General features: G+C 48.6%; 1 protein-coding gene across 1 annotated transcript in view; it reads right to left on the reverse strand.

The window, feature by feature from the left end:
• The window catches only part of GALNT10 (polypeptide N-acetylgalactosaminyltransferase 10), a 221,597-nt gene that overhangs the window by 110,978 nt on the left and 85,813 nt on the right, over nucleotides 1-24,806 (reverse strand). Inside the window, exons 3-4 of the mRNA XM_002917167.4 lie at nucleotides 16,825-16,927; nucleotides 14,168-14,306 (exon numbers count right to left, since the gene is read on the reverse strand). Coding sequence (XP_002917213.3) covers nucleotides 14,168-14,306; nucleotides 16,825-16,927 — 242 coding nt within the window. The remainder of the gene's footprint in view (nucleotides 1-14,167; nucleotides 14,307-16,824; nucleotides 16,928-24,806) is intronic.

The raw sequence follows: 24,806 nt of genomic DNA on the forward strand, positions 1-24,806 counted from the left end.
GCACACACCTACACGCACCTGCACTGGCCTGCACGTACCTGCACACCTGCGAGGAACCTCCATGCACCTGCACACCTGCAAGGACCTGCACACACCTCCATGCACCTGCAAGGACCTGCACACCTGCACGCCCCTGCAAGGACCTGGAGCCCCACCAGTTCTCCCCTTGCTACTCTTCATTCAGCCTCATATTTAAATTTCTAAAAGCGTACAAGCTTACCTTCATCCCAGAAATGGAGACTGTGTCACCCCATTGCTCCCCTGAATGTTAACCCCTGAGGCCAGTAACCCCAGGCCAGTAGGAGTCCGTGTGCTGTTTCCCACATACCCTGCCAAGAGAAAAATGTAACAAACTGTACAAATGTGATGTCCAATTAGGGTAATTTGTGCTCCGAATGAATAAATTACTTACCTTTTGCCTCTGCCTTTCCCCTGGGACACTTTCATGGAAGGCTGGCAGATCGATGAGATGCAATGATCATTAAAAACACAGACAAGGGACATCAGGGACTCATAATGAGATCCGTCTCAGTTGGTACAGAACAGAGGCAGAGGGGACGCCGAGGACGGCCTGCATCTCCCTGGTGGAAGAGGCCACTTTCCTACGCCCCCCCCACCCCCTAACAAAAGGGCCTCATCTTGATCAGACAACTGACACCTGATATAATACCTCCTTCCTCGTTCTTTTTATCTCTCTCTTTTAACATCCAAGTTGATTTATTTGCAGAACAAACTGAAAAGTACACATCCAACTCAAATAATAATAAAATGTAAAAGGAAGGTGAGCCTCAAGAAAAGAAAAGGGAAAATACAAGCAAACCACAGGCAAGAGCTCCAAGCCTCCAGGCTCCACAGAGAACACAGGCCAGCCCGTGGGAAGATGGAAGCCCAAATTTCCCAGGGGGAAAGACAATCTCGCAAGGCTTCTAAAGGCAGAGCGGTGCGCAGGGATTGCGAGCTGGGGACCACAGCAGCAGGATGGTNCGCAGGGATTGCGAGCTGGGGGCCACAGCAGCAGGATGGTTCTCTGGACTGAGCCCAGCCTCTCTGATGTGAGGGCCATACTGGTCCCAAGGGCACTCAAGGGACCCGTCCCGGGGAGTCAGCCCCACACGTCACAAGGATCTTGTCTGTGGGACGGCTTGCAAAATAATTCCTCCAGGAGGAACTCGTACGTGCGTGAACTTTAAAATATAGAATAATATCTCCCTTTTGCATTACCTACTTTGAATTTTAAATGTCACCTCTAAAAATGTAGAAAGGCACAGTTGATAACTAACTTTGAGGAAAAAAATAGGAGGCCAAATGGAATTGAAGCTCTGTGTCTTGTAAAATGCACATTGTTGGTGCAGCTGCTCCGGAGCTCAGAAGCCCCCCCACCTTGCTGCTATAAAAGGGGCCCTCGGATGAGAAGCACCCCCAATCGGGGTGACCTCAGCCATGTGCGCTGGCCTGAGCACCGTTCTCAGGAAGTGCTGTGTCTTGAGCTGACACCCCGAAGCGTTTGCCTGTGGCAGGAATGAGGTCTGACTTCCCACTGGCTTAGCAAAAAGGGGTTGGGGTGTGTGGATAAAACTTGGCAGATAGGGTGCCCTTGAGCGTGAGTTCTCTGGTGGCAGGTTCTGGGCGCCAGACCCACTTCTCCAGCCCTGGGATGCTGTGCGGGGACACGGGGCTCCAGGCGCCACGGCGGACTCTGCTTTAGGATGGGTGCGCTTGCATTGCCCGGCCGCTCGCTACCTGCCACCCCTGCCCCCAACAGGAAGGTGCGGGCCTTTGGGTGAGCAGTGATAGCACCCCAAGAAAGGCCAGGAAGGGACCATGAGTCCCTGGAGGGGTGGGCGCACCCCCGGCCTCAACCCAAGTCAGGCTCCATGCACGAGAACCCCGTCCCAGCCAGGTCAAGCATCGGGTTTTTAGACCCCAGGTTAAAAACTGTCGTCTCTGTGAAAAGAACTAATGACACACACGAGGGCCTGGGCAATCTCTGGGGTGTGATCAGGCCTGACTTTCTACAGCTGGCTGGGCCACTGTCCACCTGTCAGCAGCAGACAGTTTCAGAAGGAACAGCAGTGAGAAGATAATTACACATCAGGATTTGACCAGGAAAACTTGCTTTCCTCAAATTTTGCAGTGAGTTACAATTGTCGGGAAGCTGGTGCCAGCTGACAGTGACAAGCACCAAAAACCCGGACCTCCCCAGGGCCCCAGGGAGCGCTCCAGAAGCTGGGGTGGCACGTAAGGGTGCGTGAGCGCTTCCAGCATCCGGCACAACCCGGGGAGCCGAGCAAGCCCCAGGGAGACAGACAAGCTGGGCTGCTCCATCTTCCTTACAAAACACCTATTCTTCACCAACAGACAATCGTGTCCTGCATCACAGAAACTTGTCCTTGCAGACGCAAGTTCCACGCTGCAGGATGGAGGGCCCAGTGGGTGCCTGCCACGGCCACCAAGGCCCCGGGTGACGAGTGTGCCTTAGGGAGAAGCCTCGTTGGGCGTGGGTGTAGTGACCGGGGCGGGCCAGGCCTGCAGGGCTCCAGGCCACAGTCAGCTGCAGCCACTTGTCCCAAGGGGGCCCTGCAGCCATGGCGTCCCTGTCACCTTGAAGCTGGCGTCCTTTGGCTGTCTTTGCTCCTGAGCTCATGATTTCATGGGAATTGGGGCCGCATGTGCACCATGGGTCCTGCTGAAACCCCAGTCATCTGGATGGGAGTCGTTGGTGTTCTGTGCACATCCGCACCTGCCCTTCAGGCTTCCTGGCCCGTGGACAGTCGAGGCTGTATGGGGCCACCATAGTGTCCAGCCAACAGTCTACCAAGCAACATGGTGCTCCTTTGGTTACATCAGGTCAGCAGCTGGGTCAGGGGTGAGCCTTCTGGTTTTGATCATCAGCTAGGTCCTTCAGCAGTCAGACTGGGAGAAGTCCCTTGGTGTCCAGGTCGCTCGGCACCTTTCCACAGTGACAGGATTCCATCTGCAGTTGCCATGACAGCAGAGAGGTCTCCTTGAAAAGGTCACTGGGCAGAGAAAGATCAAGGTGCAAAGGCCATGGCTGGACACTAGGGTGGCCCTTGGCTGTCCCTGGAATTCCCTCTAAAGAATCTGACTTTCCCCAACTGGCCAGGGCCTTGTCTTAGCTGGACTGACGAGAAAGGAGGCAGCTTGAGCTCTTGGACGCCCGCCTTCCCAGCCCTGGCGAGGCCAAGGGCCCTTCAAGGGCATTTCTGTCCTTTTCTCGCATGACTCAGGCTGGGCACCATCCTGGAGGAGCACCGGCTGCTCCCTGCTGCCCTGAGTGCCCGGGGAGGAGCCCATCGCACATCCAGAGCCCGTGTCACCTGGGGTGGGTGCATCCGCCTTGGGCATTGCTGGCAAGGCTACAGATGCCACCACCCCCCACCACCAGTCTGTTGTCACAACTGGGCAGCTCAGCATGGTCTCACAGGGGACGCCCGGGCAGCCCTCTGTGGGCACCAGCCCCCGCCTGCCCTCCCCAAGCCGGGCAGGTCCTGGGGGCTGTGCGAGCAGAGCGTGTGGCTCAGAGCATGAGCTGAGAGGTCAAGAAAGGGTTTCACCCTCTGACCTGGAAAGTGGGAAGAAGAGCAACCCCCCAATGGGGTGTATCCAGCTGCTACGACGACCGTGACCAGCACCTGGGGGCAGGGGGGTTGGGGGAGCTGAGACCAGCACCCAGGGGGTGGCATGTATAACAGGGTGCCGGGGGATCGTACCCAGCACCCCAGTGGGGGGGTGCGGGCAGCTGTAACCAGCGCCCCAGGCAGAGGAGGTTAAAATATAGAACTGTCACTCAGTCCTAGAGCCTGGAAGTCCAAGGTCAAGTGTCACAGGGTGGTTTCTCCTGAGGCCACCCTCCTGGACATGTAGACAGCCGCCTTCTCGCTGCACCCTCCGATGGCCTTCCCTCTGGGCAGGTCGTGTCCTAGTCTCCTTCTTATAAGGACGTGGGTCCTATAGAACCAGGCCTCACCCTATGACCTCCCGTGACCTCATTCTCCCCATGAAGGCCCACCTCCACTGCAGTCACATGGAGCACGAGGACTCCAGCCCCTCAATTGTAGGGATACGTTTCAGTCCACAGCAGGGTTTCCCTGTGACTCAGTGAGTGACGACACATCAAGGGTCTGGAACATTGCTCAGTGAGTGTCAGAGGTCAGAGGGGCATGAGGCCAGGGCTCCCATTGGTGCCTCTGGAGCCCACACGGCAGAGAAGGGTCTGTACCCTTGGGGTGCTCTCCTCCAGGGCACAGAAATCACCAGACTTGGTTGCTGAGTACCTGGCGGGGTGTGCGAGGCCTGCTTGCGTGACGCTGTGCTTTGCTGCCACGTTTTCTACTGGTCCCGGGGCAGGTAAATCTAGGAGCTGCCTGTGCCGACACGTGGGAGCTCACCTCACTGGTCTTATGGACAAAAAGACAAAACTCCCTCAGTTCACACGTCCAGCCATGGGCCTTGCCCCTCAGCCTCACGCCCCTGTGGGAAACGTGTTCCCCCTTGAACTCTGGCCTTTGACCCTGGGCTGCAGTGCTCTCCAGAAGGCTCAGGGCCGCACTGCTCTTTCTCCATGACTGGAGTCGGCTCCAGGGACATGACATGGAATTCTCCTGGGGGATGCCATAAAGCAGAATCTCAGTGTGCCTGAGGCTGGAAGCGGGACTGGGGGCATTTGCTACGTGCCGCTGCCCCTGTGCACGGCTCCGTCCAGACCCTCATGGCGTGCAGCTTGGGGCCCTCAGGCAGACGCGTTCCAGGGAAGCAGGTCACCCGTCACAAATCTCTGCTCGACTCAGCAGACGCCCCTGACGACCTGCAGGGGGGAGGCCCGACCCGGGGGTCCAGGCAGCTCTGCCCAGTCCATAGTCTCTGCTCACACGGTCTGCTCTGTGTTCTTTCCAGGATTTGAAGACTGTCCTCTCCCTGCCCCAGTACCCAGGGGAGTTCCTGCACCCCGTGGTGTACGCGTGCACGGCCGTCATGCTGCTCTGTCTCCTCGCCTCCGTCGTCACCTACATCGTGCACCAGAAGTAAGGCCCACTGTGCTCGAGATCGCATGCTTTCGCCTTCAGATGCAGACCGTACAGTGAGAGATGCCCTCACGTAGCAAGAAGTCCCTGAGGGCATCACAGATCGCCTGCCTAGCACCGGGGGCTGGCTGCAGCCAAGGGTGGCCAAGTGCGCAGGGACAGCCGTGCCCTTCCACTCTAAGCCTCCGTCAGGGTCTTCCCACAGTGGCCTCAGTTCAGCTGCTGCAAGAGCCCCATCCTTAGGAAGTTACAGTAGCTGCCAGAACCCTCACACACATTTGCACTGTGCCTTTTAATCTGGTGGGGGACGGGGACCTAGTTGTTTTTCTGCTGAGCTGGTTTCCCAGCCACCTCTGCCTGCAAGGGGCGGGGGGTGACCTGGTATGTCTGCATCACTCGAAGATGCACTGGGAAATGTGAGGAGGGGTCTTGCCATGGTCAGGGTCAAGCCCATAATCAAGGTCATGAGTGAAGCCTAGACTGTGGCCATAACCACAGTGATGAGAAGAGGCTTGGGCGTGTCCAAGGCCACGGTTGTGGGGAAGGGCTGAGCAATCTCTGTTGTGGCCACAGCCAGGGTGAGGCCTAGTCATGGAGATGGTCACAGCCATAGACAACACCCTAGTCCAGGGACAAGCGTGGCTACAGGGGCTCTTGCTCACAGTCAGTCACAGCCATGCCCTCTTCTTGAGGTACCAGACATCTGCACAGACAGGGAAGAACTCTGTCCTGGGAACCAGGAGTTGTGGCCAGGGGACCCCTCCCACCCTCTGTCTGTGCGACCACACAAGTCACAGAGTCTCAGGGCTTCAGTATCAGCATCTGGCCTATGACCAGGTTTGAGATTTCTCAAAACCCTTCCAGTCAGAGCATTCCTGCCTGATTTACCACAAAAGCATCCTACAGCCACACACTAAGGGTGGATTCAGCAAGTCCCTATGCTTTTCTCTCCATCTGGTCCTTTGGGTGCGCTCCCCTGACCCCCACTCAGTCACGCCTTGGAGGTCTTCCGCTCGGTCCCCGTGTAGACGGAGCACAGCATTTGGCTAAGGGGGCTGCATTGCACGCGTTGCCCTGCATGCCGGATTCTGATGGGAAACCTCCATCTTCCATAGCACCATCCGAATCAGCCGGAAAGGCCGACACACACTCCTCAATTTCTGCTTCCACGCGGCTCTGACCTTCACAGTGTTTGCCGGCGGCGTCAACCGCACCAAGTACCCAGTCGTGTGCCAGGCGGTGAGTGTTGTCCGTGTCCTCGTATTGTTACACGATGTCAAGTGTGTGTCCGCCCTGCTACCAAACGGGAAATCCGCGATCACGGTCTTGTTTACTAAAATACACTGGTTTGTCCAGACGCGCCTCCCGTATCGCGGCCTCTCCCCCACGTGAGGCCCATGGTTTCGCTCCGCATTGGATCATGTCAGAGAATCCGTTTCCCACTTGACCAGCTACCTGGACGTTCACTGTCCGGCAAACGGTGCTGGTCCCGGGAATGGGGTGGGAGCTGCCCTCCCGCAGAAACCGCTCGGCAGGAGTACAGAGAGGGGCCACCTGCTCCCCCGCCCCCCGCCACGTAAGAATCCACAGATGCTGATGCCCAGGCTCTAGTCAGGGAGAAGCTCTGGCACCAGCAGGAGGCCAGGGATTCCAGGCCACGGAGGCCCAGCCCCCACGTGGAACCGTGGCAGACCGCACGATCTCACTCTGGAAGTTCTGCTCCCCTCTCAGGTAAAAAAGAGGGGCTTCAGAGCATCGCCGCATGGAGAACAAGTCACCAAAGGGTCTTCTTTCCCTGTGGCCTCACCTGGCGTTTCTTTATAAAAGGGGAAATGCCTGTTGGTTCTGACAGAGATCAGAAGAGCCCCTTCCCCCAGCTGTCAGCCTGGTTCCCTGTGCTGCTGAGTGTGGCCCCAACCCAGGAGAGGCAGCCCCAAGCCCAAGTTTCTCTGTGCGCTCCTCCCTCCGGCTCCTTGCCCAGCCCCTCTGTTCAGGGCCCCAGCTTAGCCCAGCTGGACAGTGACCNGTTTCATTTCCCGCTTACTCTAAAACTTCATCTTCATCACTGGTTTGTAGTCATTTGATAATGATGTACATGGTGTCTTTTTATTCATGTGTCTTGGATTGGGTTTCACTGAGCTTCTTGGATCTGTGGTTTTATAGTTGTCACTCCCCATGGAAAACTTTGGCCACTGATTTCCTCCTCCCTTTCACAGACTCCAATTACTTGGATATTTGACTGCTTAATGTTGTCCCATAGTTCATTAATGATCTTTTAATTTTGAAAAATTATTTTTCTGTATTTTATTTTGGAATAGTTTATTTTCCTATTCTTCAGTTTCACTTTTTATTTTCCCCCTGCAATATCTAAGCTGCCATTCATCCCATACACTATTTTTCACCACAGACACTGTTACCTTCATTTCTAGAAGTTCAGTTTGGGACTTTTTATAAGATCCATGTGTCTACTTAATTTTTGAAACATATGGAATACAGTTATAATAACTGTTTTAGTGTCCTCTACTAATTTTAAAATCTTTGTCAACTCTGGGTTTATTCTGATTAGTATTTTCCTCATTATAGGCCATGTTTCTTGGCTTCTTTGCGTGCCTGATAATCTTTGACTGGGTTTTACCTTGGTCCATGCTGAATACTGACAATATTAAATTGTCTTTTTTATAATCTCAAGCTTTGTTCTGGAATGCAGTTAAGTTACTTAGAAACAGTTTGACCTTTCTGGGTCATAATTTATGATTTTTTAGACTAATCCACAGCACTGTTCGGTCTCTACCTGGGTTCCCCTCCCTACACCATGGCCTGGAAACTCTCTCGAGACAAAAGCTGGGGAACTTGTAGGGCTTACCTCGTTTGTTTCTTTTAAGAATTACTGCCTGGAAGATATGAACAGACACTTTTCCAATGAAGACATACAAATGGCTAACAGACACATGAAAAAAATGTTCAAAATCATTAGCCATCAGGGAAATTCAAATCAAAACCACACTAAGATACCACCTTACGCCAGTTTGAATGGCAAACATGGACAAGGCAAGCAACAACAATTGCTGGAGAGGATGTGGAGAAAGGGGATCCCTCCTACATTGTTGGTGGGAATGCAAGTTGGTACAGCCACCCTGGAAAACAGTGTGGAGGTCCCTTAAAAAGTTAAAAATTGAGCTACCCTATGATCCAGCCATTGCACTACTGGGTATTTACCCCAAAGATACAGACATAGTGAAGAGAAGGGCCATATGCACCCCAATGTTCATAGCAGCATTGTCCACAATAGCTAAATCGTGGAAGGAGCCGAGATGCCCTTCAACAGATGACTGGATTAAGAAGCTGTGGTCCATATATACAATGGAATATTACTCAGCTATCAGAAAGAATGAGTTCTCAACATTTGCTGCAACATGGACGGCACTGGAGTAGATAATGCTAACTGAAATAAGTCAAGCAGAGAAAGACAATTATCATATGGTTTCTCTCATCTATAGAACATAAGAACTAGGGAGATCCGTAGGAGAAGAAAGGGATAAAGAAAGGCGGGGTAATCAGAAGGGGGAATGAAGCCTGGGAGATTATGGACTCTGGGAAACAAACTGAGGGCTTCAGAGGGGAGGGAGGTGGGGGAATGGGATAGACTGGTGATGGGTAGTAAGGAGGGCACGTATTGCATGGTGCACTGGGTGTTATACGCAACCTAATGAATCATCGAACTTTACATCAGAAACCAGGGATGTACTGTATGGTGACTAACATAATATAATAAAAAATCATTAAAAAAAAAAAAGAATTACTGCCTGCCACTGACTAATGTCCAATGTCTTATAAACCATTGTTTCACGGTTTGTCCTTTGTTGTTGTTATTTCAGGCAGGAGGATGTCCCTGTTACTCCGTCTTGGCCCCCAAACAGCATTTTTGTATGTCTGTGTGTACATTCATGTTTGGGGCACTATTATTATCATTACAACTAGTGCTGTAAGTGTGGTTGATTTAAACTTGTGCTGACAAGTTGTCTTTCTTTCCAGAGTATATATTTAATAAATGTTTGTCAACACGAATAGGCTATAATTGTCTCCTTGTTGCTTTTGTGACTTGTTGGAGATGTAAAGGCGATCCATAGAATACTGGCCTATTATAATCATATGAACTTCTAAGCTCTTTTGAGTTAATTCAGCATATGCCATAAATCAACGGAGCTGATTTAGCGAAAAGCACCAAGCAAAAAGCGTGGAACCAAGAATCTGGTAGATTTGGGCCTGTTATTGCAACAAAGATTCCATTCAGGTTCATTCATTTACTAAAAGCTAAACCAGTGGACTGGAGAAAGCAGGTCAGGATTGTAGATAGTTTTCCCTCCTACCATGCACATTCTTTGACTGCTTTCAGTCCCACCATGGATAATGTTTGCATGGGAGAAAATGACCATTTTCTCAGAGAAGTTTGCACAGGAACGTTCAGACCCCAGGCATTTCAGCAGCTGGGGCTGTTGGCATCAGCTCTGTGCCCTAGAGGGGCCTCCATGTCTGGCTGCCGAGCAAACCTCCCCGCCGCCACCCCCTCCCTCCCCCAGGAAGCAGGGAAAGCAGGGCAGCGCACCAGCCAGCCTCTGTTGGGGCTCCCTCCACGGGCGGTGCAGAGGGCAGGTCCCCTCAGAGCCAGCTGGCCGCCTCCCACATGCAAGCCCAGCAAGTGAGGCCCAACTGCCTGGTGTCCGTTCTCTGTGGCTCCATGGTCCCTGGTGCAGCTTCTGGCACAAAAAGGCCCTCAATCCTGTTCTTGGCATGCTATTGCCAACATTCAGTTGAAGAAGTAAAAGGCAAACATTACCTCAGCTCCTGCTAGAGAACTTGTTTCAGCTCAAAGAAACCAGAGGGAGAGAGTGTCTCCGCTGCTCTAACTTCCTCACACATTTCTGCCGTCTGCAGGAAAGATCCACCAAACCCCCCGCCCAGCCCGGGAAAGAATAAATGCTCTTCAAGACATCTGTCAACTCATTTCTGGAAAGTGAGGTTCCACACTGGGAATTTGAAAAAGCGTGTGTTGGGCGGGGTGTGGGGGGGTGTCAGGAGCACTGGATTTAGGAACATTCTTCCTGGTGACGTGGAGGCTGGCTGGGTAGGCTGGCAACAGAGGAGCCTCCGGCATCCTCAGGCTCAATTCACAGCCACCTAGACCAGTGGTTCCTCACCTCACTGACGCCCTGGACCCCTGTGCCAGGCTGCTGAAGTCTAGGCCACTTCTCAGAGTGGCATTTACAATGCATAATATAAAACAGTACAGATTATAAAGGAAACCAACTAGACTGAGATATAGCTATCAAAATAATAAACAATTTGAAATATAGTACTAAAAGTATTTCCTTATGAATGCATTGAGCAACACAATCTAGTAGCAGCTCTAAAAACTACCTTCACTTCAAAGCAGGGATGAGTATTCATGGCATTTCTGGATATCTGTAAAGCAATGTGAAAGTAAGTGATTTCTTTTGGTGACAACATCACAGGTGTTTTGTTGCCTACAGTCATAATGGAAAGGAACAGCACATTTCAGTGAGAGGTTAATGAAAAGAAAAATGCACTGTTTTACTTCCTTCAGTTTTCCAGACCTGTCTGGGGGCCCCAGGACTCCTAGATTAAGAAGACCTTTCTTTTCCTGAGCTGTTGGGGGAGAGCAGTGCACTGGAGACCAGGGTGCCAGGCCCCAACCTGGGGGCCTCTAACCAGCTGGGAGCTTCAAACTTTTAATCCGTAAGGCAGACATTATGCATCTCTCGCCTACTTCTCCACCTTCAGTGTCTTCCCACAAAGGCTGGTGCTGGGTGGGGGTATCCTCTGGAGTTCCAAGTACTCTGTCTACTCTTATTACTGGTCTTCTCATCTGTGGTGTAATGACGTGCTTGGCCTATCTGTCCCCACCTCTTGCACAAGGCAGCAATAATGGCTCATTTATCATTGTGTTCCTGACGTCAAGCACAAGGTTTAGCACACAGGAGACCATTCCTGTATATTTACTGACTGAACAGATGAATGGACAGATGAAAGCTGTGACCACACCTAGCTTCTCTCTCTCTCATTATAAAAATATTCCTTATTTCACACCAGCAGTTTTTCAATCCAGGTTCTATAAGTGAGCATTACTTTACGAGGTTTTAGAAAATAGTGAGACCCCAGAGGCAACCCCAGAGACTTGGATTCCAGTGGTCTGGGACGGGGCCCTGGCCTCTGTCTGTTTTTAAAACCACCCCAGGTATAGCCAGAGTTGAGACCCCAGAGTAGCACAGAACAGCAGCTGAGGTCAGAGTGCAGTGCTCCCAGATGAACTTCTTTTCTAGAGCCAGCAGGATGAAATTAGTGCAGAATTCTGAACTCTGCAAGGGGCTAAACACATAAATTGAGTTTCTGACCCTTGGTTTCAGGTCACAGTTCTGAATCCAGCAACATCAGTAATATCTGAACTACCTTCTCAGACTTAGATGAAAAATCTGGGGCTTGACAGTGAAGACCATGAAACAAATTATTGCAAACGCCATGGACAAGCACTCCGAGGCCCCACACTCCCTCCGCTCATGGCAAGAAGTCCTTATGAATAGGGCCCCTCCTGGATAAGCAGCACCCGTGGGGGACAGATTCCTAGCTGTGCAGTTTCCTCATCTACAAAGTCGAGAGGATAATAATAATAAGGCCAACCCCAAGGTATTGTTGCTGGAACTGAAAGATGGAATGGGGCAGAAAGCATTTTGTCAGTAGCCCAAACATGCTATTGAGATAAATTCTTTAGTATTGGCATGCCTTATTTTATGGTCACTCCACTTTATGCCGTTTTTCAGATACTGTGCTTTTTACGAAGTGAAGGTTTGTGTCAACCCTGTGTTGGGCAAGTCAGTTTTCCAACAGTATTTGCTTGCTCCATGTGTGTGTGTCACATACTGGTAATTCTCACAATATCTCTAACTTTCTCATGATTATTATTATATTTGAATTGCTGCCACCTCATGAGCAAACTTTAATGGATTAGAAGCTGCTTCTTATGGGTGAGCAAAAAAAGTGGCTTCTTGAGATGGAAACCACTCCTGGTGAAGACTCCGTGAAGACTGTCGAAATGACAACAAAGTATTTAGAATATTACATAGACTGAGTTGATAAAGTAGTGGCAGGGTTTGAGAGGATTGATTTTGATTTTGAAAGAAGTTCTCCTGTGGGTAAATGCTATCAAACAGCAACACATGCTACAGAGAAATCTTTCTTGAAAGGAAGAGTTGATCGATGCAGCAAACTTCACTGTTGTTTTATTTTGGGAAATTGGCACAGTCACCCCGGCCTTTGGTAACTGCCACCCTGATTGGTCAGCAGCCACCAGGTCCAGGCAGGACCCTCCACCAGCAAAAAGATTACGACTCACTGAAAGCTCAGATGATAGTTAGCATTTTTTAGCAATAACACGTTTTTTGTTAATTAAGGTATGCACGTTGTTTTTTAGACATAATGCTAGCGTACATTTAATAGACAACAGTTTAGTGTAAACGTGACTTCTATATGCACGGGGAAACCAAGAAACTCCTTTGACTCCTTTACTGCGGTGTTCTGGAACAGAACCAGCAATGTCTCCGGGGTGGGCCTGTACTGCATTCTACCCATTGAGTTCTTCTAGGTGGAAAGACCTTGTGGATTACGGATGCCAGGTCAGACTCCCCGCATTCAAGGTCTGGCTCCACTTACCCACTGTGCCCTCTTATGCAAATCATCTAACCTTATCATGCCTCGATTCCTTATCTGTAAAATGGTGATAATAAAGTTATGTACCTCGTTGGATTTTTGGAAGGTTTGGCTGAGCGAGGTAAAGCACTTAAAGTACCTAGAACATCTTCTAAAACGTAAGCTTTGCATCAGAATCGCCTGGAGGGCTCATTAAAACACTGATTGCTGGGTCCTTCTCAAGAGCTTTTGATGCAGTAGATGTAGGCTGGGAACGGAGAATTTGCACGTCTAATATGCTCCTAGGTACCTATGGCAGTGCTGGCCTGGGAACCATATTTTGAGAACCACTGGCTGAGAACCAAGCCTCGCATACAGTAAGCACCAACTAAGTGTTAGCTGCTATTATCTTTTCCTGGGCTCTACTTTCTTAAGCCCTGAGCAAAACACTGTGTGCTCCAGTGCCGCTCAGCACTGCCTTACTGCAGAAGCTATTTTGAACCCTACCTGTGGACGGTCCCACAGTGTGGACTCAAGATCAGCTGCAGCAGCACCGCATGGGAGCTCACCTACAACACCAGTTCTTGGGCCCTAACCCAGACCCACTGAATCGGGACTTATGGGGGTGAGGCACAATATCCTGGGCTCTAACATCCTTCCGGGTGACTCTGCTACATGCCGACTTGAAGAACTCCTGCTCTAGTAGAAAATCACCAGGACCACAGCACAAGCCTCCTGGAAATGGCTAGGGAGGCAGGAGAGCTTAAGGTCCAGACTACAGGTTTTGGTTGAGTTGAAGACCTGGCTCAGCTTCTTTGCCACCTTGGGGCCATGAGTTATGGCACTCATTTAAGCCTCAGTGTCCCCAGCTGTAAAATGGGCACCATTATAGGACCTACCTCACAGGAACCTCAAATGCTGCAAACAATGCATAACCGTTCAGAGAATTTTAGTGGCCACTCTTACCCTCTTTATCACTGCTATGATGTGTCCTGTCTCAAAGTGACTTGAGACAGCTTATTAAAAAAAGACCTAAGTATATAGGTGCACAGGATAGCGAAAATAAAGCCCCTTTTTAAGAAAAGGAAATACAAATGTATCACACGGAAAGTGGGGAGCATGAGGGTTGAAATTGTCACTGCAACTGTCTGAATGCGAGGTTTGAATGTCCCCGACGGTCAGAGCACAGAGGTCCTACAGTTTCCACTGGCTGAAAAGGGGAAGGAGGCCAGCTCTTTTTCACCCCTTTGCCACCCCACCTCTAAATCTAGGAGAATCAGATCACATTAACCTCTGCACCAAGGCCCTGTGTCCCAAGGAGGGAATTTACTCCAGCCCGCTTGATGTATCTCTTTCTTTCATTAATTCTCATCAAGAGCCACAGGCAAAATCCTTAGATCCCAAAAGTTAAGAGATGTCACACTCACTTAGGGTGACGAATATCAGGGAGAGAGCGATTCAGGGAGATTTTGTCGCTGACGTAAATGTTAAATCCATTTTCTCGGTATGCCTGATCCACTCTCTCAGCATCGGTCATGGGGTAAGGTCTCCCTTGTTCTCCATTTCCTAGGAGAAAAGAGCAAAGTCACTGTTGCTAATTGAATGGAGTAGGGGAAGAAGGATGAAAGATATGATTAAATTAAAGCACAGAGATAAAACTTTATACTTGGATACAGAGTGGACCTCTAGATTTTACAGGGATGGTCTATAGAGGGGAAGGGAATGAGTATTTATTTGGCTATGGCCCATGTCATGCACTTTACAGACTGGTTCTCACATCATTCCCACAGCAAGCCATCTGGGCGAACATGCGAGCCTTCATTCTACGGATGGATAAACTGGGACACAAGGTTATAAAAGCAGGTTTGTGGGCTCCAAAGTCCATGCTTCCCCTACTCTGCCGGGGGCCCCAGACATCCCTGACCATGGCATCCCATCAGCCGGACAGGAGGCCAGATCTACTTCATATGAGCTGACCAACCTTGGGCCAGTCACACCAACTCTGAATTGCAGCTTCACTCCGTCTGGTACCCACACCCTACGGAGAAGGTCCAATGCCAAGTTGCATACATGGCAGAATTTGTAAACAATATTATGATTACTCTCTAGGTGAGGCAGACTCCATAGGCAAATAAAAAATGCTACAAATGATAAAAGATGCTTTGACCTTTTAAGTCAGCAAACAATTAAGATCTGCCTAGCCTAGGCCACGATTGCCTGAGAAGTGTTGCTTTGAGTCATGGATTTGGGTGGAGAAAGTGCTAGCCGTCCTTTCTCTGCACAATTCATCTGGGGAGAGGATCCCTGATGCTCCAGGAAATTATTCTCTGGGTTCCCAGGGTGCAGATGGTAAGTAGGAATGTCCACACCCACCCCTGCAATAACAGCCCAGTAATCTGCAACTGGACAGAGTCTTGAAGAAATGGCCATAAAGTCAGCTTATTAAAAATCACCTCATCTCTGGAGCTTGTGGTCTAAGCATCACTCTATTTACGTGGCAAAGTAAATGTGGACAACATCAGCTTGATGGGAAGGTGCAAGCTGACAGGTAGGGCCAAGGGCTGTGCCTGCTTCCATCCAGCCAGATGAGAGAGAGGATGCCGCCATCTGTAACTCGGAACGCTCCGCAATTAGACGCTGCTGGCTCGTGCCCAGGACAGATTCCGCATGGGACACAAATGCAGCCAGCAGAAAATAGGAGAGCCAGAAGCATCTGCTTGGGGAGGGAAGTTTCAGGAAGGCAGCTACTCGCAGCTTTGTCATCCTGGAAGTGCCGTTAGCCTTTCTCTGATCGAGCTTTGCCCTTTGTATTAATGGGGATAAGAAAGTTCAATGTAATGATTAAGGAGAGAGATAATGCAGGGCAAGATGCCCGGCACAGAGTTAGCGCTAAACACAAGCTGGTTATTATTATTCTTAATCATGTCTCTACTGCTTACTCTTCTTCTTGCTAGTTAGCCCTATGTTCTAATAATTCTGGTATGATAACTGCCTGGTAAATCAGCTTTTTTCAAAAGTTTCCTTTCTCAGTTTAAGCAGCACTTCATTTTCAATCACTGCCCTACAGAAAAATGCATGTCATGTCTTTAGATTTCCCTGACCACCGGTTATTATATCAGCTCTATTTAGAGCCTTGTTGTAGTCTGGTTTTTTCATAATGTAATCTAAAAAAAAAAAAATCAATAGTGGTGGGTGCTTTTAACTGAGATAAAAATGAATAAAATACCAATCCCTATATTTCTACAGTGCTTTCCAGTATTGTAAAGTTGCTTCATACCCATCACTTTATTTGTGTCACCTTCACAACGACACCCTGAGATTGTCTGAGCAGGAAGCATGAGCCCCCACTGACACATGGGGAAACTGAGGCACCAGGAGCAGGGCTGCCATCCTGACTCTTAGTCCAGGCTCTCTAGAGGTGACTTTCCACATAATTTCTATAAACCCCACCCATCCCCACTCCTTCCCAACTCCTCAGTGTAACAGGAACTGCTCCAAAGACTAATTAGCCAAAGCAAACTTTAGCTGAAGCCTTCTAAATCCATCAACCTTGTGGCTACAGAGCTGGGTAGGGACCGACTCTGTCCTCCAGACCTAGGTTCGAGTCCCAAGCCTGCCTCTTTCTCACTGTGTGACTGCAGGCAGATTACCCCACCTCTCTGAGCTACAGGTCCCTCCTCATCAAATGGGCCACAAAGGGTGACTTGGGGTTTCCCTGAGAAAATGTGCAAAGTGTGGAGCATAGGCCTTGCTCACTGCAGGTGTTTAATAAATGTTGGCTCTTACCGTGACTGCTCCTCATTTTAGTGGTAAAATATCTCATAAGTGGGGAGACATTGTCTATCACCCAATAAGATGGCGGGGACAATTCCTGAAGGCACTGGATCTGGTGCTGTGAGTGGAGAAAGGGGTCAAGCTCACAGGTGAAGAGGGAGACCCCCAGGAAGCAGGGGAAGGGATGATGGCAAATGGAGGGGGAGTGAACAGGAGGTCCAGACACGCCTGCCAATCATGTGCACGCGCATGCACGCACGCATACGTGCCCCTCACAGGACCCGCCAGTGCCCGATACTGCTCTCCATACCTACACGCTGGGCGTCCCTCCTGATGGCTTCTTTGTCATGCCAATCCTTCAGCTTTTGCCCATCTCCCCCGAAAAATATCTTCTTCTGCTGATTGTGGGAGCCCTTAAAAAAAGATAAAAACAGTGAAAAAGAAGGAAAGGGAAATAAGTTTAATAACAGAGACCAGAAATTGCACTGTCTACGGGAGCTTTTGGTGCTAATGGTCTGTCATCATCTGCTCACTTATGAATTCTGTCAGTATACCTTTGTTAGTGCTGCCGTCTGCCAGTCAGGTGGGCAAAGGTCAGAAGGATGACAGGTACACAGCGTCCACCCTCCTGGAACTCAGAAACCAGCAGGAGAGAAAACAAATGGACAGACGGTCCTCTCCCTCAAGGGAGAAAGCAGTAAGTGTAGCTGTTCAACAAAAATATGCGAGCCACAAATGTGAGCCACATGTGTAACTTTGAATTTCCTAGTATTCACACTAAAAAAATAAATAAAAATAAAAAACAGATGACTCAATTTTGGTAATGTATTTTACTTAACCCAATATATTCTATCTAAAATGTTATTTCAACACACAGTGTAAAAAATCACCGAGATAGTTTACATTCTTTCTTTTTTTTTGTACTAAGCCTTTGAAATCCTTTTTTTTTTTTTAAAGATTTTATTAATTTAGTTGTCAGAGGGAGAGAGTGAGCACAAGCAGGGGAGAGGCAGGCAGAGGGAGAAGGAGAGGGAGAAGCAGGCTCCCTGATGAGCAGGAAGCCTGATGCAGGGCTCGATCCCAGAACGCTGGGATCATGACCTGAGCTACCCGGGCATCCCCTAAGCCTTTGCAATCCAATGTGTATTTTACACTTGTGTTCATCTCAATTCAGACCCTTCCAGGTGGCGCATGGCAACATACTGGACAGGGTAGGTAAGTCAACCTCAAATCAGAGGCCTGGAGAAAGGGCTGTAGGAGTTGACTTCCATTTGAGAGAACTGGGGAAAATTTCCCAAACGTGAGGGCATTTGGGCTAAGCTTCAGGTAAGCAGAAGTGAGAGGCAGGGCATAGACTTCCAGGTGTGGTGGAGAGTGGCAGAGGTGGGCCGGGCCTGAGGAGCTCTGAGCCCAGGAGCAGAAGTCGGGTCTTGATCACTTCTACAGTCCCAAGGGCCCAGTCCCAAAGAGGGTGAACATTCATCCATTGTGTGTGGAATGTATGAACAAGCAACTGGAAGGCTGAAAGAAAATGGGAATATACAGCAGTCACAAGAGGGCAGCCCCCAGGGGCCGGGCTCTGAAGGCATTTATTGTGTCCGGGAGGTAAGTCCATCCTGGTGGGCCTATTAGGAAGCGGTTTCCCTAACTAAAGGAGTTTTATTCCAGTATCTGGGGTCATCAAATCTCCAGATTCTTCCCCATGCCAACAGTCAAGTCTAAAGACTTGGCCCGGGGGCTCAGTTAGAGCCTTCCCCAGGTGACATCGCACCGCACGCTCTTTAAGTATCTTCCTGTGTTCATGTAAATGAGAATGGCGTTCCACATCACCTTGCCCATTAAAAATCCTGCAGACTTCTTCTTGCCACTGTGGTATGCAAGATCCAAAAGTCCTATTTCCCATGTAATTAGCTACGAAGGCCCTGAGCATGTGGCATGCTGCAACATTAGCACTAACAAGAAGCCACCAGAATAAAACCATCCCCAAGCCTCTTTATTAAGTCTCTGGCTGGTCCTTGTGTTAGCAGATTTTCCACAACGGCTCAATATCCTTACATTAGCTCTAATGATAATAACAATTCTTTGCATTCCCTCTCCTACAGGCCTCTCTGAGCTGCAAGGAGAAAATTCTGAAAGTTAGCATGCCAGATGTGTTGGTCAGAGAAGGAAAGAAAACTGTGAAAACAAAGCCCACATGTCTACGAACAGTTCTCGGGGTTCTCAGAAATCACAAAAGCCGAGCTGGAAGTTCTTCCAGCAGGTTTCAACTGCGTTCAGCTACATTTCTACAGGAGCCACTCAGTGCTGCCCTGGGAGGAGGGGTGCTGAGATTGGGATCTCGACCCCCTTTCAACCAGACCAGCAATGCATCTGTTCTCTGAACCACGGTTCCATGTAGATTTCATTTTAAAAAGGCCCCCTGCTAAAAACAAATTGACAATCAAATCTCCAAATAAGTTAATAAATACACTTGGAAACTGACTGGAGCCACTTTCCTATTTCACACACAGAGCAGCCAAGCCTTGGGGTGGGTCAGGGACCTGTCCATGGTAAAATACTCCATTGCTAAGATGTCAAGCAGGATTAGTCCACGGCTGTTGGGAATCCTTTTTTCCCGCCCTCCCTCCCAATTCCTTTTCCCTCTCCTGCTACCCAAAGACTGGGAACTTCAGTTGACTGCTTAGGTCACTGGTAGAATGAAGCTCAGCAAGCTGAGTCTACCTTAATGGAAGAAGCCCATCTAAAGAGGTTCTCAAAGTGTGAGCAGCACTGCCCCACCTGGGACCTCGTTAGAAATGTTAATTCCTGGGGCGCCTGGGTGGCTCAGTGGGTTAAGTGTCTGCCATCGGCTCAGGTCATGATCTCAGGGTCCTGGGATAGGGTCCTGGGATCAGGCCCCATGCTCGGGCTCCCTGCTAGCGGGGTCTGCTTTGCCCTCTCTCCACTCATGTGCTCTGTCTCAAATAAATAAAGAAAGAAAATCTTAAAAAAAAAAAAAAAAGAAATGTTAATTCCTGGGCCCAGCCCCAGTCTTCCTGAGGCAGAAACTCTGGGGATGAGGCCCTACTACCAGTGTTTTAACAAGTCCTCCAAGAGATTCTGATGCACACTCAGGTTTGAGAACTACTGGTCTAGAATGAAGAAGGCCATAATCCTGCCTGCTCGGGTGCTGGTCAGACCAAACCTGGGCTCTAGTATCTATGTTGAACAGATATTTACCATCAAAGGTCACTGGCAAAAAACAAGCTGGTGGCTTTTGAGGTTTTATTTTGTTTTGCTTTGTTTTTTTAATTGCCAGTTGGAAAACAAAGGGAGATTTCCTATTGTTAAGGGTCAGGCCACACTTAAAGGACATTTTAAGTGTCTAAAATTCCATAAAGGGCTCCATTTCCTCCACTTGCTCATCACAGTCTTCCCTAGATACTGGGAATGGGGCACGGAATTGAATCTCACAGCTGTGACCTCATGGAAGGAGACTCCTTGACTCTTCTTCTCAGAATGAACAGTGAATTGCTGAAATGACAGGGTAGAGAATTGAGGTTCCAAAATTCTATGAGTTTCATACCCTCAGCTTCTACCACTGGCATTGCCTTTGCTTTCATGATGGTTGACCCTCTGGAAGGTTCTACAGAGAAGACTTACACTGTTTAGGTGGTCTCATTAGCCCTTCCATCTCCCTAAACTAATAGGATGTCAGAGCCTGCAGACACAGGGAGTTCTCTATGTCTAAGCACGTAGTTATAGAGGAACATTGAACATCCAAGCTAAGCAGCTGCTCGGAGTCAATTAGTCCACTCCTCTCCCACCTTACAGATGGGGAAGCAGAGGCCCAAACGGGCCAAGATACCCAATCAAAGCCACATAAGCAGGCAAGAGGATAGGGGCCATATTCTTTGATTCCCAGGCTAGTTTTCAGTGAAGAGAGCCCTTGCAGTGTGTGTGACCTTGGACAAGTTACAGGAGTCACAAGTGCCTCAATTTTCCCACCTGGAAAATGGAGACAGCACTACCTACCCAATAGGTACTTTCAGAAGTGAGAAAAATCACAAAAACAGAATGTATCCTGAGGGTTTTCAGAATTTACACATAAAATGTGGACATCAACTCCTTTAGGATTTTAAGAATCTACTGTAAATTCACATCTCATCAAATCACCTTGATACAGAACTCAAATTTTGCTACATGGGTTAAAACACTTTCCAATTAATAGGTCTGAGCTTTTGGGAGGAGAAGATTTAGGTTTCAATCCTAAAATCACAGAGCTTTCAGTGCCCAAAGGACCCTTTGAAGGCTACCCACAAACCTTAACAAAAACTGGTTATTTTCAGGTGGTCCAGGACTCTCTGAGGTCCATCGATGGAAACCCCATAGATAGATCATCCAAACTATCACCAAATGTTTATCAAGACCTACCCTGTGCCAGGCACTGTGCTAGGCACTGGGGATACAGGCATGACAAAACAGATCCTGTGTAAGTGTTAATGGGGTTTACAGCTAGATTAGTATCTCTCAAAGGGTGGTTTTTGGAAGATCTGGGCCCTCATTATAGATATAATTTCAAGGCCTCACCTTGAACCTATTAAATTAAAGTACCTGGGGGGTGGGAGGCGAAGATGTGTTTTAAAACACATTCCCCAAGTGATTCTGAGTCATAGTAAAGCTGGAAAAACCACTTGTCTAAATCCAGCTGCCTCGATTTACAGATATGAAATCTGAAGTTCAGAGAACAGATTTGCCCTAAATCCCACAGCTTGCCAGCCCCAAAGATCAAACCAGATCTGGCTGTTTTCTCCTTAGGATAGACTGGGAGCTTCTGGAAGGCAGGGGCATCCCTTGGTTTGGTTCATCACTGTGCATTCCTAGCCAATGCCTGGCCCATCTTAGGCTGTCAATAAATATCAGTTGAACCAGTAAATGTCTGTTTATCAACAGGGCAGGCAGTCTAGTTTAATGACTCTGAGCACTCCGGGTTCAGAGTTGAAAAAACCTCAGTTTCACTTCAAGGGCAGATGCACCCCAACTTCCTTGACCGATTAATAGGGAAAACTAACAGAATGAGACCATAACCTGTGGGTTGTTGGGAGAACAAACTTAGCTTAGCATCAGCTCCATGTCTGGCACAAAGGCCTTCTCAGTAAAGGGGGACTATTAATACACTATTTTTAGAGAAAGCTTATGATCCGGTGCTTGTGATGGGCATGTCTGGGGGAACAGAAGAGGGATAGGAATCATTAATAAGCCTGTAAGCCCTTCAGAGGCAACCTAACACCTGAGCCGATTCAACCGGCCATTGCCGAGAACAGGATTTAGAGTCTCCCCATTCACAGAAGGGCATGTGTCCACGTGGAAATTCTTCAGACAAGAACAAAGTTCCTAGTTAATAGTGGCATTCTGCAATAGAAACAAAGGTCACAAGACCTTCAGCAACAAGAAAGGCACGGACGACCCTTCTCCAAAGACAGCAATTCCTATGCAATGGCAATCGCTTAATAATGTGCAAGAAAGCACGTCTGGATTTTCAGTCCAGAGGCAGCTGTTTCTTTAATTCTGTAGACTCAAATATTCGTCTATAAAAGCTGTGATTGTTTCCCCTCAGCAACCATCTTTTGCCCTTGGTTCCCAGGGGTCCTGTTGCTACAGGAGGCAAAGGGGTTGGGACAGCACGGCAAGAGAGGCAAGGGACAGTCTGTGGAGGCAGCTGGCAGAATTAACGTGGAAATCCCATTAAACAATAAATTGGAAATGGATTTTGACTGGCTGCTCTAAAGAATGCTTCTGGTATCCGCGTGCTTTTACTTAACATTCCACGGGAAGAATCGATTATTGCTCAAACAGCCACACACTCACACACACAAATGGAATTTTAATCTTTTGTTTAATCACTACTCAGCGTGCCTGGCACCCTTTGGAGGGAAGAAAGGAAGGTGGTGAAGCAAGCCAATGGTACTCTGCCCAAGGAGAAAGATCTGTCAAAGTGCATGCTCGAATCCCAACACTGCAGATGTGGCAACTCCCGCTCAGAGGACCCTGGCAGCTCTGGCTCACCTGGCGAATGTCTTCAAAATATGGAAAAACGACTATCCGCTCTAAGACCACAATGCTGGAAGTTAAGCCAAGCAGGTCGTCTGCTTCATCTAGGCTCTGAGGATTCTGCTGCAAATCTCAGCATGGCTTCTTCCCCCAAGCCCCCTTACAACTAACCCTGCAAAGGTGGTGGAATGATTTTGCTGTGAGGTTTAGATGACTTTATATAATTCCAAACATTTGTCTATCTGCTAAGGAGATTATTCTAATAACCTTCACGCACACAAACACATACACACACACACACATGCATACAGCAAAGCATTCTCTTCAAGGTTGCTTGCAAGGTTATATTTCAAAGACGGCCAGGTACAGCTTAATTTAGCTGAAAACATAAAGTTACTTTAAGCGAGGGAGTTTGGACAACTGGATACATGTACTTCCTTTATGACTTTCGAGGACATAAACTGGATTGTTTTTATGTATTTATTCATCTAACAAAGAAGGATGACTTTGTTGACAGACTGAGGATCTACTATGTCCAAAGAACCATGGGGGAGACAGAGATAAATAAGTCCCTGGACTCAACAAACAGCACGGATGTGAGACAAGTATATAAGAAAGGAAAAAAACCCACAGGGGCCCTAAAAGATGTATGGATAAATTCCAGATATTTATAAGAGCCAAAGATTAAATTCTACCTGGACAATCAGGGAAGGATTCCTACAGAAGCAGAGTCCTTGAGAGCTGCATGAAAGAATGGGTAGGATTTTGATGGGTAGCAACGGGGGGTCAGAATCTAGCTGGAGGGAAAGCATGTGCAAAGAGATGGACGTCATGAAGTAATGGACAGATTTACTTAAGGGCAAGGAGCCTGATTTGGCTGCAGTGAGTGGGGTGCAAAAGAGTCATGAGGGGTGCCTAGGTGGATCAGTCGGTTAAGTGTCCAACTCTTGATTACAGGGTCATGAGATCAAGCCCTGCATCAGGGAGTCTGCTTGGGATTCTCTCTCTCTCTCTCTCTTCTCCCTTTGCCCCTCCCCCCACTCACACATGCTTTCTCTCTCTAAAATAAATACCTCTTTAAAAAAAAGTGAGAGAGTCATGAACCATGAGGCTAGGAAGTCTGGACAAGAATCTGAGGGTCTTACATTGGAGCTGTTCAGCAGGTGGGAGCCACAGAAGGTCTCTGAGCAAGGAAGAGGCTGGAGTAGCGCTCCAAGAATAAACCGTTACTACCTATCCACTTGCAATTAATCTCAGAATCCTCCTCTCCCTGCGAGAGATGGCAGAAAAAAGATAATCTTGTTTTCATTCAGAGGAAATGTTCCCTCTTTGTGGGCTGAGGACCACTCTCATTCTGGCTTCCCACAGATCATACTTAAATGGGGCTGACCAAACCCCAACCCCACTAGATAGGAGACCTACCTTTCACCATTACCTGTACCAAGCTGTATGAGAGAACAATCAAACCTAAAGGGCACTGTTTATGGGGGGACAGAAACGCTACAACCCAGCAACCACAAGACTACCTAAGTCTGCTGAGCTCAGATCTCGAGAGTCAGCGAGTCGGCTCTTCTACTCGGCAACTGGGAGTGTCCATTTTCCGTGCCTGGATTACTCTGTGGTCTCAACACCAGGATGCTGGAATCTGAAATCTAGGAGGGGCTGCATTTCCTAAGAGGACAAGGTCATTCACAGACAGGAACCACTGTTTAAAAAGGCTGATTCTGTACTTCCAAGGGCAGAACCATACCACCTGTCCAATTCACGCTTTGTTTTGAATAGATGGCTCTAGAAAAGGTCATTTGCTACTTAAGGTGTGAAAGCTCATTAAGAGACTTTTTCAACAGCAGAGAGAAAAATAGCCAAGATATTTTGTAATGTCTATTATCTAAAGGGCAAAAGGAATCTTTAGTGACTCCTCGCTTCCATTCTTAAAGAATGATATCAACTTGTACCATTTTCTTCAGAGGAAGTTCCCGTGTTTTATCACTGGGGTGTGTGTGTTGGGGGAGGAACAACACTCTGATCAACAGTTTGATAATGTTCACTTGAGTCTCTCGCCCGCCCATCCATCCTCCGTCCATCTGTCTGCCTGCCCATTCATCTATCCACTTAAATGTTTAATGAGTACAACCACATGCTAGGCTCTGTGCTAGGTGTCCAGGATATTGGTGAGCAAGACAGACAAGGTCCCTCTCTCATAGAGCTTACAGTACCGTGTGTGGCAGGGGGGAATACACACTTGATTCTGGAACCACAAAT

The sequence above is a fragment of the Ailuropoda melanoleuca genome, chromosome 3 (genome assembly GCF_002007445.2).
Source record: "Ailuropoda melanoleuca isolate Jingjing chromosome 3, ASM200744v2, whole genome shotgun sequence".
NCBI classification, from domain to species: domain Eukaryota; kingdom Metazoa; phylum Chordata; class Mammalia; order Carnivora; family Ursidae; genus Ailuropoda; species Ailuropoda melanoleuca.